The 12,636-nt window shown below is 35.3% G+C and overlaps 1 protein-coding gene across 1 annotated transcript in view; it reads left to right on the top strand.

Annotated features, from left to right (window-relative positions):
- The window catches only part of CHD9 (chromodomain helicase DNA binding protein 9), a 235,821-nt gene extending 223,509 nt beyond the window's left edge, over nt 1-12,312 (top strand). The window contains exons 37-39 of the mRNA XM_011946605.1: nt 2,989-3,117; nt 6,314-6,418; nt 8,810-12,312. Of these exons, the coding sequence (XP_011801995.1) occupies nt 2,989-3,117; nt 6,314-6,418; nt 8,810-9,694 (1,119 nt within the window). The 3' untranslated portion in view covers nt 9,695-12,312. The remainder of the gene's footprint in view (nt 1-2,988; nt 3,118-6,313; nt 6,419-8,809) is intronic.
- The last annotated feature ends 324 nt before the right edge of the window (nt 12,313-12,636 follow it).

Raw genomic sequence — 12,636 nt, 5'->3', positions numbered from 1 at the left:
TACAATACAATGTTATTTTCCATTTTTCTGTTCTGCATTCAATGAGTATTTAATAATAAAAATTACTTCCAATATAGAGAACCATGTTAGACCCAGTGAAGGTTGCTAAGGTCCAAAACTTCCAATCCTTTCTCAAGCAGTTTATTTTAAAATAATAATGATTATAGTAAACGTGTATTGAAACTTAACTATGTACCTGCAGTTATGCTGACATACTTATGCACACAACATGCATTACCTCATTTAACACAATAACTTGATTATGTGGCATTGTTATAACTGTTTTTTGTTTTTTTGAGAGAGTCTCGCATTGTCACCTAGGCTGGAGTACAATGACATGATCTCGGCTCACTTCAACCTCTGCCTCCCGGATGCAAGCGATTCTCCCACCTCAGTCTCCCGAGTAGCTGGGACCACATGCCCAGCACACCACCATGCCCAGCTAACTTTTGTATTTTTCATAGAGACATGGTTTCACCATGTTGGCCAGGCTGGTCTCGAACTCCTGGCCTCAAGCAATCCACCTGCCTCAGCCTCCCAAAGTGCTAGGAATAAAGGCATGAACCACTGCACCCAGCCTATAACTGTTTTTTAAATGAAATTAAAACACTAAAGTTTTAAGTAAATTGTCCAAGTCCATTCAGCAAACAAACTTAAATCCAGACTCCAAACTACTCCTCTTAAGCTCTTCTTCAAGCTATGAGTATATCTTCTATGCCTCTCCAGATGCACAGTCAGTTTATGTTAATCAAAGATGAGGCTGGGCATGGTGGCTCATGGCTGTAATCCTAGCACTTTGGGAGGCCGAAATGGGCAAATCACTTGAGTTCAGGAGTTTGAGAACAGCCTGGTCACAGGCCACCACATCGTTAATTTTTTCAATTTTTATTTTGTAGAGACAGGCTCTCACTATCTTGCTCAGGCTGGTCTCAAACTCCTGGCTCAAGCGATCCTCCCACCTCAACCTCACAAAGTATTGAGATTACAGGTGTGAGCCACCACACTTGGCTAAATATTGCAATTCTAAAAATAATGGGAATCCTGAGTTGAACACTGTAACTTCTTAACATGTTGAAGATAACATTCATTTATTTATTCAGTTAACAATTTTTTATTGAGTGATTAGAATGTACTACTTACTATTTTAAAAGATTGAGGATATAGCAGTAAACAATATAAAATCTTTGCCCTTATACCTATACTCTAGACTCTGAAGAATTCCCACACCTTTCTCTTTATCACTGCAAAAGGGCCTTTATTAACTTTTTAACTTTGTATATCCATTCATCATTTTACCTGCAAATATTTTCTCATAATATTTTATATTACTTTATTGTAAAGATTTTGAAAACATATTCTTAAGGGCAGCATTTGTTCCTCTAAAGATTATAAGATGTAATTTGTTGGCTTTTCCAAGGAAAAGCATTTTCCTATGTAAAAATCACCTTACATTAATGATTTCTTGGATCTCACACTCTGTTGTAATATTTCTGTAGCTAAATAATTACAACATGGTGGAGAGTATACTATAATAAAGGTATATATAAAGTCTCATGGGAACAGATGTAAGAAAAATTAACTCTGCCTAGGCAGAGTAGTTTCTGAAGAAAGATAAAGAAAATAGAGCTGATATTCGTCTGGTGGATGAAAAAAGAGTAAGTAGGCATTGACGAGGTTAACACAAGAGGAGGCCGTTCTAGGCAATACAGAATTATTAAGAAGATGGCCAGGTGTGGTGGCTCACGCCTGTAATCCTAGCACTTTGCGAGGCCGAGGCGGGCAGATCACCTGAAGTCAGGAGTTCAAGACCAACCTGGCCAACATGGTACCCCATCTCTACTAAAAATACAAAAATCAGCTGGGCATGGTGGCGGGTGCCTGTAGTCCAGCTGCTCGAGAGGCTGAGGCAGGAGAATCTCTTGAACCGGGAGGCAGAGGTTGCCATGAGCCAAGAGCAAAACTCCATCTCAAAAAAAAAAAAAAAAAGAAAAGAGGATATGACTGTAAGGCATATTCATAAAACAGTGATTAGTTTAATATTCCAGAGTATGTGGAGGAGTGAGTAGGGTAATAGTAAATGAACAATGAACAGAAGAGGTGAATTGAATAGGTTTAGGCCATGATGGGACTGGTATGCTAAGCTGAAGAATTTGAGCGTTGGTTTCCCGAAAATATTTTTAATTGGCTGGAAATACCTGTAGACATTAAGCCCTATTTTGTTAATAGTTATATAGAGAAGTAGCATGGTTTGATGGGATGAGTTTTTATTTTTATTGCTAGATATGAGTTGTTGGGTTTTTGTTTGTTTTTGTTTTGAGACAGGGCCTCACTTTGTGCCCAGGCTGGAGTGCAGTGGCACATTCATGGCTCACTGAAGCCTTAACTTCCCATGCCCAAGCAGTCTTCCCATCTCAGCCCCCACAAATACTTGGGACTATAGGCATACACCACCATGGCCAGCTAATTTTTTTATTTTTTGTAGAGACAGGGTCTCCCCATATTGCCCACGCTTAACTTTAACGTATAATTTGAAGAAAAGATTGATGTGATACATTTTGTTAAAATAATGTTTGGCCAGGCACAGTGGCTCACATCTGTAATCCCAGCACTTTGGGAGTCCAGGACAGGAGGATAGCTTGAACCCAGGAGTTCAAGATCAGCCTGGGCAACGTGGCAAAACTTTCATCTCTACAAAAAATAAAAAACATTAGCCACGCATGGTGGCACACACCTGTGGTCCCAGCGACTTGAGAGACTGAGGTGTGAGGATCACTTGAGCCTGGGATCACACCACTATTCTCCAGCCTGGGCAACAGAGCAAGACCCTGTCTCAAAAAAATAAAATAAATAAAAAGTTTAGATATTTTAAAAATGTAAATAACCAAAAGGTAAATGCTATTAAATTACTTGGATCAGCTCATTTTAATATCTTGAATTGTTTTGCACAGTTAAAGACTTTAAAGATATGTCTTTATCTATATATTTTAGAGAATGCAGCTTCATGAGGGAAGGCCCAAACAAAAAAGACACCGTTGCAGAAACCCCAATAAACTAGATGTGAATAGTCTCACTGGAGAAGAACGTGTTCAACTGATTAACAGAAGAAATGCTAGAAAGGTATTTTAATGTTTTTTTCTTAATCTTTTTTATTGATTTCAATATTTAAGAGATCTCCAGAACACTATTTCATTATTCAGTAGTGTTTTCTAATAGACCTGGAAATGAGTTGAATCTCAGATTCTGAGGGAAGACATGCAGTATAATTTTATGCAGTCTGATTTCAAATCTCACTTCATTAGCTAAGCTATTACATGAAATAAGCAAGTCATTTAACACATCTATGCCTAAGCAGTGCCATTGCATATAGTTTTACACTCATACAAGGGTACTAAATCAAAAGCAGTCATTCTCACCAGGGGTAGTTTCACCTCTCAAGGAATATTTGGCAGTATCTGGAGACATCTTTGGTAACCACAAGGAGAGGATACTACTGGTATCTAGTGGGTAGAAGCCAGAGAAGCTGCTAAACCTCCTACAGTACATAGGATAACCCCCACAATACCAATTCACAATGTCTGTACTGTTGAGAATGTCTTACAATGTCTGTAAGTTGAGAAATTCTCATCTAAGAAGACACCATTCACATAGCTGTCATACATTTATTTATTTATCACTGCAGTTTTCTGTCAGATGACCTTAACATGTCTATTTCTGTCAAAATCAGCATATTACATAATTTCTGATTGATGAAAACAGAATATCTTAAAGGTACCTTGTAGACTAATGCCACCTTTGTGGCTTATCTTCTTTTACTGAATGATGAATGATAGAGTGGAGATTTTTCAGAAATAGACTTACATAGATTTCTTGTTTTATGTTTGGATTGATATGTTTCTCTTTTACCTCACAAAATAAACAATAGAAACTTGTGACACTGTTTTGTATATGTATAGCTTTGACACACTTTTTTAATTCTGATGAGCAAGCAACAAAATAAATAGGAAAGAAAAAATGGCGTCAGTGTAAGAACATCACATTTCTCATTGCGTTATTTTTCTCATACACTAAATTACCTTACATAGGTCTGGTTGTGATTTACTGTCTGTTAAATGCACTCACTGTTAGGATAAAAATACCCAAAAACATTTGAATTTCTCGTAAGAAATATTGGAATTAGAAGAAAACTATTTTAAAATAACAGTTGTTTTAATATTGTTGGGTACACCAACTCTTTAAAGTTAATGTTAATTTTTCCCACAATTTCGTAGAGACAGCGTATTCAGCTTTTGTTAGTATTTTAAAGTATGCCATACATGTCTTAAGGAAAGAACAAGGTGACATTTCAGTAGCATTTTATTTAATTTTGTGCTTGTGTAGATTTTGTTACAAATCCTTCTACTTCATCTTATACCAAAAATTCACATTGCTAAATATTATGAATGAGTTTGTCTTAGCCAATTTTAAGGAAATGAAACAATTTGAATTTTTACTTGTTAGGTTTGATATTAAACATTCTAAATTTTATTTTTAATTGTATAATTTCATGAGAGGTTTGTTCATGTTCCTTAATTTGTAGAGTTCCTAATTGTCTTGAGTCTCCCAGGTACAGGCTTAAGGATTGATGAGTTATTAAGGAAAAGAATCTACCTGCTAAATCCCCATAAACCCCCAAGAGGGCCTCCATTTTCAGTAGAAGCTTAATGAAGGAGATAATAAAAAAGAGAAGACAACAGAATTACAGAGACTAAGTAAATATACTTATTTCCTTAAATGTACTTATTTAAATATACTTATTTAAATATATAAATAAATATAAGGAGCTGGGGGTGTGGTGGTACACACCTGTAGTCCCAGCTACTCAGGAACCTCAGGAGGGATGATTGTTTGAGCCCAGGAGCTCAAGGCTGCAGTGAACTATGATCACGCCACTGCATTCCAGCCTGGGCAACAGAGTGAGACCTTAAAAAAAAGTGAGTGAGTCTCTTTAAAAAAAAAGAAATAAATAAATACCGTATAAGAATACTTATGTCGGGTGCAGTGTTCAGGCCTGTAATGACAGCACTTTGGGAGGCCAAGGTGGGTGGATCCCCTGAGGTCAGGAGTTCAAGACCAGCCTGGTTCAACATGGTGAAACCCCATCTCTATTAAAAATACAAAAATTAGCCAGGCATGGTGGTGAGCACCTATAATCCCAGCTACTCAGGAGGCTGAGGCAGGAGAATTGCTTGAACTTGAAAGGTGGAGGTTGCAGTGAGCCAAGTACGTGCCACTGCACTCCAGCCTGAGCGACAGAGTGAGACACTGTCTCAAAAAACAAAAAAATACTTGTAGGTAATATAACTGATCATATTAAACCCTGTCTGTATCCTATCAAGATATAGTATTTAATCATTCAAAGTGGTATAGAAGAAGAAATTATTCAAGAAATGTCTTTAGTCTCTAAAGGGACATTAAATTGGTAGGTAAAAATCATTTCTCCAAATGTAATGTTTTTAATTTAAATTTCAGAATACTATTTTGTCTCAGTGTCATATTACATTTTTTTCCAAATTATTTACTTATGATTGGTTAATTATATCATACTTCATATATGAAAGATATGTATAATTTTATACTTTCAGGGTGTCAATATATATAATTGATAACAGTATTGGTTTCTGAGACCTAGGTTTGTATCCTGGCTCTAACATGTACTAGCTAACTTTAGGAAAGCTATATAAATTCTCTGAGGCTCAGTTCCTTCGTCTGAAAAACAGAAATAATACTATCTCCAAAGGAGGTAGTGAGAACTAAAATAAATTATACATTTAAAGTACTTAGCACAATACTTGGCATATAATAACATATTTATTATGTGACAGGCATTATGCTAAGGCACTTGAATTGTCTCATTTTATCTTTATAAAACCCTATGAGGGAAGTATTATTGTTATCACCATTTTACAGATCAGAAAATTGAGGCTGAAAGAAATTTACTGATTTGCTCAAGTTCACATAGCTGGTAAGTCTAACTCTAGAGGGTGTACTTTTAACTAGGCTATACTGCCTGTCTAGCATGGTAGTTATTCATTTTACTATTCTAGTTATTCTACTTAAAATATTTAAAATTTACATTATCACATGTTTATATATTACATCAGTAGTCCATATGGGTCATGTTGGCCCTTGTTAATATAATCATAAAGATTATCTAAGGTGGTTCAAAAAATAGGTATTTTAAGGAAATAAACTCTGTAGAGCATAGAATAAAAGCAAGCAAGAGTTTTCTGTGTAATAGTGTTTTAGTATTTAACAATCTGTTTCTAATTTGCAGGTTGGAGGTGCATTTGCTCCCCCTTTGAAAGATTTATGTAGATTCCTAAAAGAAAATTCAGAATATGGAGTAGCTCCTGAATGGGGAGATGTTGTTAAGCAATCTGTGAGTATTTTATGAATACTAACTTATATATTATTTTCAAATTAGGTGCCATTCAATTATATCTTAGATTAATTATAATTAATAAAATATTCCATGAACTTGTGACAGCATTTTTTCAGTTCTCAATTTTTATTTTGCAGTACATGTTGCAAATTTCTCAGATACTTCTCAGGTTAGAACAGAGAATCAATAAATAATGATTTGTTTTTACATTAACCTCTAAGATACCATTTGAATGATGCCACAAAGAGTAATCAAATATATGAGCAAATATGTAAGGATAATTGAAAATAAACTAATAGTTCATTAAGATTCTGGAAAACTGTGCAATTTTTTTTTCTTTTTTTTTTTTTAAGACAGGATCTCTCTCTGTTGCCCAGGCTGGAGTGCAGTGGCGCAATCTTGGCTCACTTCAACCTTTGCCTCCTGGGTTCAAGTGATTCTTATGCCTCAGCCTCCCAAGTAACTGGGACAACAGGTGCCACCAACACACCTGGCTAATTTTTGTATTTTTAGTAGAGATGATATTTCGCCATGTTGGCCAGGCTGGTCTTGAACCCCGGGCCTCAAGTGATCCACCCACCTAAGCCTCCCACAGTGCTAGGATTACAGGCCTGAGCCACCATTCCCAGCCTAGGCAACTATTTTAAAAATTATATCTTAGGCCTAGTGCAGTGGCTCACCCCTGTAATTCCAGCACTTTGGGAGGCCGAGGCGGGTGGATCACCTGAGGTCAGGAGTTCAAGACCAGCTGGCCAACACAGAGAAACCACATCTCTACTAAAAATACAAAAATTAGCCAGCCATGGTGTTGTGCACCTGTAGTCCCAGCTGAGGCTGAGGCAGGACAATCACTTGAACCCGGGAGGCAGAGGTTGCAGTGAGCCAATATCGCACCACTGCATTCCAGCTTGGGCAACAGAGGCAAGACTCCATCTCAAAAATAAATAAATAAATAAATAAATAAATAAAATTAGATCTTAGAAGAACATCTAAAAGGAGTAAAAGTTCACAGCATATTAAAAGCAGTAGTATTTAAGCTCTTGGGATAGTAAAGCCTACACATATGCTAATGGTCAATAATTAATAGATATTATTCTTACAGGTCTCCAAATGGAAAGGGCAGGCTATAAAACTAAGTTCGGTGTGATTCTACTTTTTTTGTTTCAGAAAGGGAGGTGGGGGGAATTATAGAATGCATATAATTGCACAAGGAAAAAATAGAACACATACTGAAATGTTAGCCATGGTTATCTCTGAATGATGAGTTGATGGATGATTTTTTTTTTTTAATTTTTTGTTGTGTTTTTCTGCAGTGAACCCTGATGCCTTTGTAAAGAGAAAAAATAAGTTGATTCAATTCAAAACAAAATTAAACAATAGTCAAATGAGTCTTGTCTTAAACCACTATCTAGAACTGCCCTGTCACAAACAGTAGCCCCTCAGTGGCCACAAATAGGCACATGTGGCTGTTGAGCACTTGAAATGTGAATTAACATTAACTGTAAAATACACAGTGGTTTTGGATTTTGAAGACTTTGTTGGAAAAAAAGAATGTAAAGTATCTCAATTTTTATAGATTACATATTGTGACAATATTTGGATTATGTTCTATTAAATAGACCATGTTACTAAAATTAATGTCACCTATTTCTATTTTACATGTTTTAAATGTGGCTCCTATAAAATTTTAAGTTACCTATGTGGCTTACATTATATTTCTATTAGACAGTGCTGGTCCAGGGATTCTAAACTCCTAAAACTTCTAAGAGTTCTGGGACCCAGAAAATCATGGGAGAATTACATGAAAGTAGCATAGATTATTCTCTGTTGTCCTGGACTTTATGGTTCCCAATCTGCAAGTGCTACTGCAGGTGATCTTACCCCCTTTGAGTATCCTCTTGAGCATCGCTCAATCTCCTTTATTCCCAAAGTGGCAGCAAAATAATTCATATGAAGCATCTTACTTTAACCTTTCACTTCCTCTATTCCTTCTTTATTCTTTCCAATTAGAAGGGAGCCACTTCTTTGGTCTTCTAGAACAAGTGATGATGTGAAACATGTTGTAAGGGTTATGGAAGTACCCATGAAACAATTTTTTTGAACCTTATATTTTCTAGAATTATACCACAATCTTATGTTTTACAGGATGGAGGAAGGCTGAAGACCTCTTTACTCACTTATTCTGTGATAAAATGAAAAGTGGAAGAGCTGTTTGAAGCTACCACTTATATAAAATTAGGTTATTGCTATTATAATTGATTATTTAATATCAGTACAGAATAAATTTACAAATAATTGCCTATTTTTCATGGTTATTTGTATGATAAGCTAACAGCTCTTTATTTTATTCTCATGTAGGGATTATTAATGAATATATATTTCTTCCAGGGATTTCTTCCAGAAAGCATGTATGAACGTATTCTCACTGGTCCCGTGGTGAGAGAGGAAGTAAGCAGGCGGGGGAGACGGCCTAAAAGTGGAATTGCAAAGGCCACAGCAGCAGCAGCAGCTGCTGCATCTGCCACCAGTGTTTCAGGCAATCCTTTGTTAGCCAATGGATTACTTCCAGGTGTGGATCTCACAACTCTTCAGGCCTTACAACAAAACCTACAAAACTTGCAGTCACTGCAAGTAACTGCAGGGTTGATGGGAATGCCTACTGGCCTTTCTTCTGGAGGAGAAGCTAAAAACATGGCTGCTATGTTCCCCATGCTGCTGTCAGGAATGGCTGGATTACCAAATCTATTGGGCATGGGAGGACTCCTGACAAAGCCTGCAGAATCTGGGACAGAAGACAAAAAGGGAAGTGACTCTAAGGAGTCAGAAGGAAAAAAAGAAAGGACAGAGAGCCAAAGTTCAGAGAATGGTGGAGAAAACTCTGTGTCAAGTTCTCCTTCCACGTCCTCTACTGCTGCATTAAATACAGCTGCAGCTGCCAACCCATTAGCTCTTAACCCACTATTACTATCTAATATACTTTATCCAGGGATGCTTCTCACTCCAGGCCTTAATCTTCATATTCCAACTTTGTCCCAGTCCAATACTTTTGATGTACAAAACAAAAACAAAAACAGTGACTTAGGCTCGTCTAAGTCTGTAGAAGTAAAGGAAGAAGATTCCAGAATTAAAGATCAGGAAGACAAAGGAGGAACTGAACCAAGTCCTCTCAATGAAAACAGCACAGATGAGGGTTCAGAGAAAGCTGATGCTTCATCTGGATCTGATAGTACATCATCATCATCTGAGGATTCAGATTCTAGTAATGAAGACTGATTCCCAGACTCTGCACTTAAAATATGAACTGATTTTGGATTTTTTCTTTAATAGTTAATTGTAAATACCCCAGTGTTGAGTGCATCAATAACTTACTGACCGAACATTTCAGTTATTTGTTTAGAAGTGCAAACTGCTTTCAGAGACGTTTTGCATGTAATATTTCTTAAGATTCATAAGTTTCTGAACTCGTATGTACTATCAAATACATAAAGGTGTAAAATTACAACAAAAGGCATTATAATTTTGTTGGGGGTTAATTTTATGAAAATTATGCTCAATAAGAGTTGTATATTTAATATATTTGCAGTGAACACAGAATACTTTATGCATATTACTGATTTAATTTGAATATAGTTTTACAGCCTCCTTGACACCTATAATTTACAGATCAAAACTCAGCAATAATTTGGGCAGCTAATGAATGTCATGAAAGCTGTAGAATCTACATCACCATCCATTGCTTTAATTACATGAAAATGCTCTAGTGTTGTGATGCACTGCTGATGTTTCCAATTCAGGTACAAGTATGTTTTAAAGAAGAAATAAGTTTCCCAATCAGCCAATTTAACTGGCTACCTGTTACCTCAGCTGAGTTAGTTTAGGAAGTTTACATTCGTTTCTAATTCTATACTTGTTTTCAGGGGTTTTTTAAACACATCCTATATATCATGTTAATCTGGCAAGAAATATGACTTGCTTTTTGCTGAGCTTAATTCAGATATCAGTAAAATTAAGTCATAAAATAATCATGTGTCATGTGACTTTGGCACCCTATAGACATACTTAGTTTTAACTTTTCAAAGTTTGGCCTCCTATTAGAAATAATCATGTCTCAGATGAGTAATGTCTGTTTCCAGGGTTCAGAAAAGGCAAACTCATGAAATGCCACTGAAAAGAACTTTCAACACAGCATACTTCATGTAAAAGAAATTGTTATGTTTGCTTTCTTTGTGTAGATTTCTATTTGTGTTTTATGTCATGGAAATATTCCAGAATTCACAGATAATAGTGGTAAAGTAATATGCAGATAGTCTAAATTCATTTTGAGTTTCTAGGTGTAAGCAGACTAAATGTTGCCCAGAATCAGTGTTGGGTTATCAGTTTATATTAAATATACTGAGTTGCCCATTTTGAAAATGCACTTTGAATAATCTCAAAAAGATGTACAAGTTATACCTACAAACCACAAAAGTGAAGCCCAAGGCTTCTGTTCAATTTCATAGAATCCTTTACCATGTAAAATTTGTCTGATATTTGATTTGTGATACAATTTCTCCTGCTAAAGCTGCTATTATTCTGACAAGGTAGAGGTCCAGGTTCACCTTCATATATCATACATATTTAAAACAATTAGTACTGAATTGGACATAAAAATATTGATATTCTAAGGAGAGATATATGTTAGCATTTTTCTGGTACTCAAGTAAGTTAGTGGTAAAGTCTGCAAGGGCGTAAATTTAGGGGGAAAAAGTATCCCAGTTCTCTCCTGCAGAAAAAATACTTTCAGTATGTTTTGATCGAACTGTTGCTTTGTCATGAGTTAAGCAATTGTATCAGGTTTTCCAAGACCTTTACCAGTAAATTATGTTTCTGTATGTAAAATAACCCCTTATTAGAGAGACAGTGTTATATGTATTTACAGAATTATATAAGTTCCATTGGGATTGTATTGATTTTGTATTTTCCCAAAATAGTACTTTGAATTGATAGTCCTTTATGCAATGTCTTAGCAATAGTCTCTATAATGCCCATCCAGGAGAAGTGGGTAGTAATTCTTCATCATGAAAATGATATATTACATATTTAGTATCTTCCCTTTGCAGTATTGCACTTTTGTTTAACTAGAATACACCTATGAGATAGCCAAAGTTTTTCAAACACAGTTAACTTAGTTTGCCGGTGGAGTATTTCAACACCAACCACATTTCCCTTCCTCCCTCTAATTCTACCCACATGATCTTTATTCCTTCCTTTCCCCAATTTAAAAAAAAAAAAAAGGAAAAAAAAATCTCTAGATCTTGTCACTAAAATCTAATTTATATCAAATTTATGAGAGAAAGTATTTTCCTAATTATGGTCAAATAAATTTGGTTAACATCCTAGTGATTCTCTTTCTATGTAATAAGGCAATTACAGTTTTCAAAGCATTAAGTCTAACATAACTTTAAACATTCTCTTAGGTTTCAAGACACTTCTATTTAATATTCATTGGGGAAAAGTTGTCCAGCTATCAGCTAAGAAAACACATGCAAATATGGTTGTGTAAAGTTAAGGGTTATAACGAAAAAAAAAAATCAGTAGAATTACATAATACTAAAGTTGCAGTTGAAAGGATATCCAAGTATGTGTTGGTAGTTACTAAAGGAATTATAGCTGTTATTGCCTTGTATTTATAGACCTTGTTTCAGGTTTTATGATTCAAGTCTTAGTCCAATCTTTCTTTTGGACATTTGCAATATTTACCAGTTGTGTTTTGTGTAGTCTAAATTTGCTTTCTGTAGTTGAGCAAACGTCTTAAAAAGTCATTTGTAATTTATTAAATTACTTTCTATGATGTTCTATAGAGCAAATGGAAGTTTAATTATTTTTTATTAAACATATTCTTTGACTACCCATGATGTCAGCCTCTGTACATGAGAATACTTTTTAAAATTGAATTTTATATAGAATTTATCTTATTCCAGTTATGAAAGACACCATAGTTGTAAATCTTTAAAAGGAAAATATACCTTGGAAGAATTTTTAAAACACAAATTGACTATAATTTTATACACAGTATTTTAAATGCTGTCAATTTTTCATTTTGATTTAATTTTATTAATATTGTTCATTGTTGATATTGGTGGTTGCGAAAAAAGAAAAAGCTGCTTTTTGGGCATTCAAATTATTAAACCCCAATTTTGCAGCCCAATCTCAACCTCATGCTGAACGTTAAGTAG

Source organism: Colobus angolensis, unplaced genomic scaffold, assembly GCF_000951035.1.
Source record: "Colobus angolensis palliatus isolate OR3802 unplaced genomic scaffold, Cang.pa_1.0 Scaffold251, whole genome shotgun sequence".
Taxonomy (NCBI): domain Eukaryota; kingdom Metazoa; phylum Chordata; class Mammalia; order Primates; family Cercopithecidae; genus Colobus; species Colobus angolensis.
This window is presented reverse-complemented; position numbering and strand designations above follow the sequence as displayed.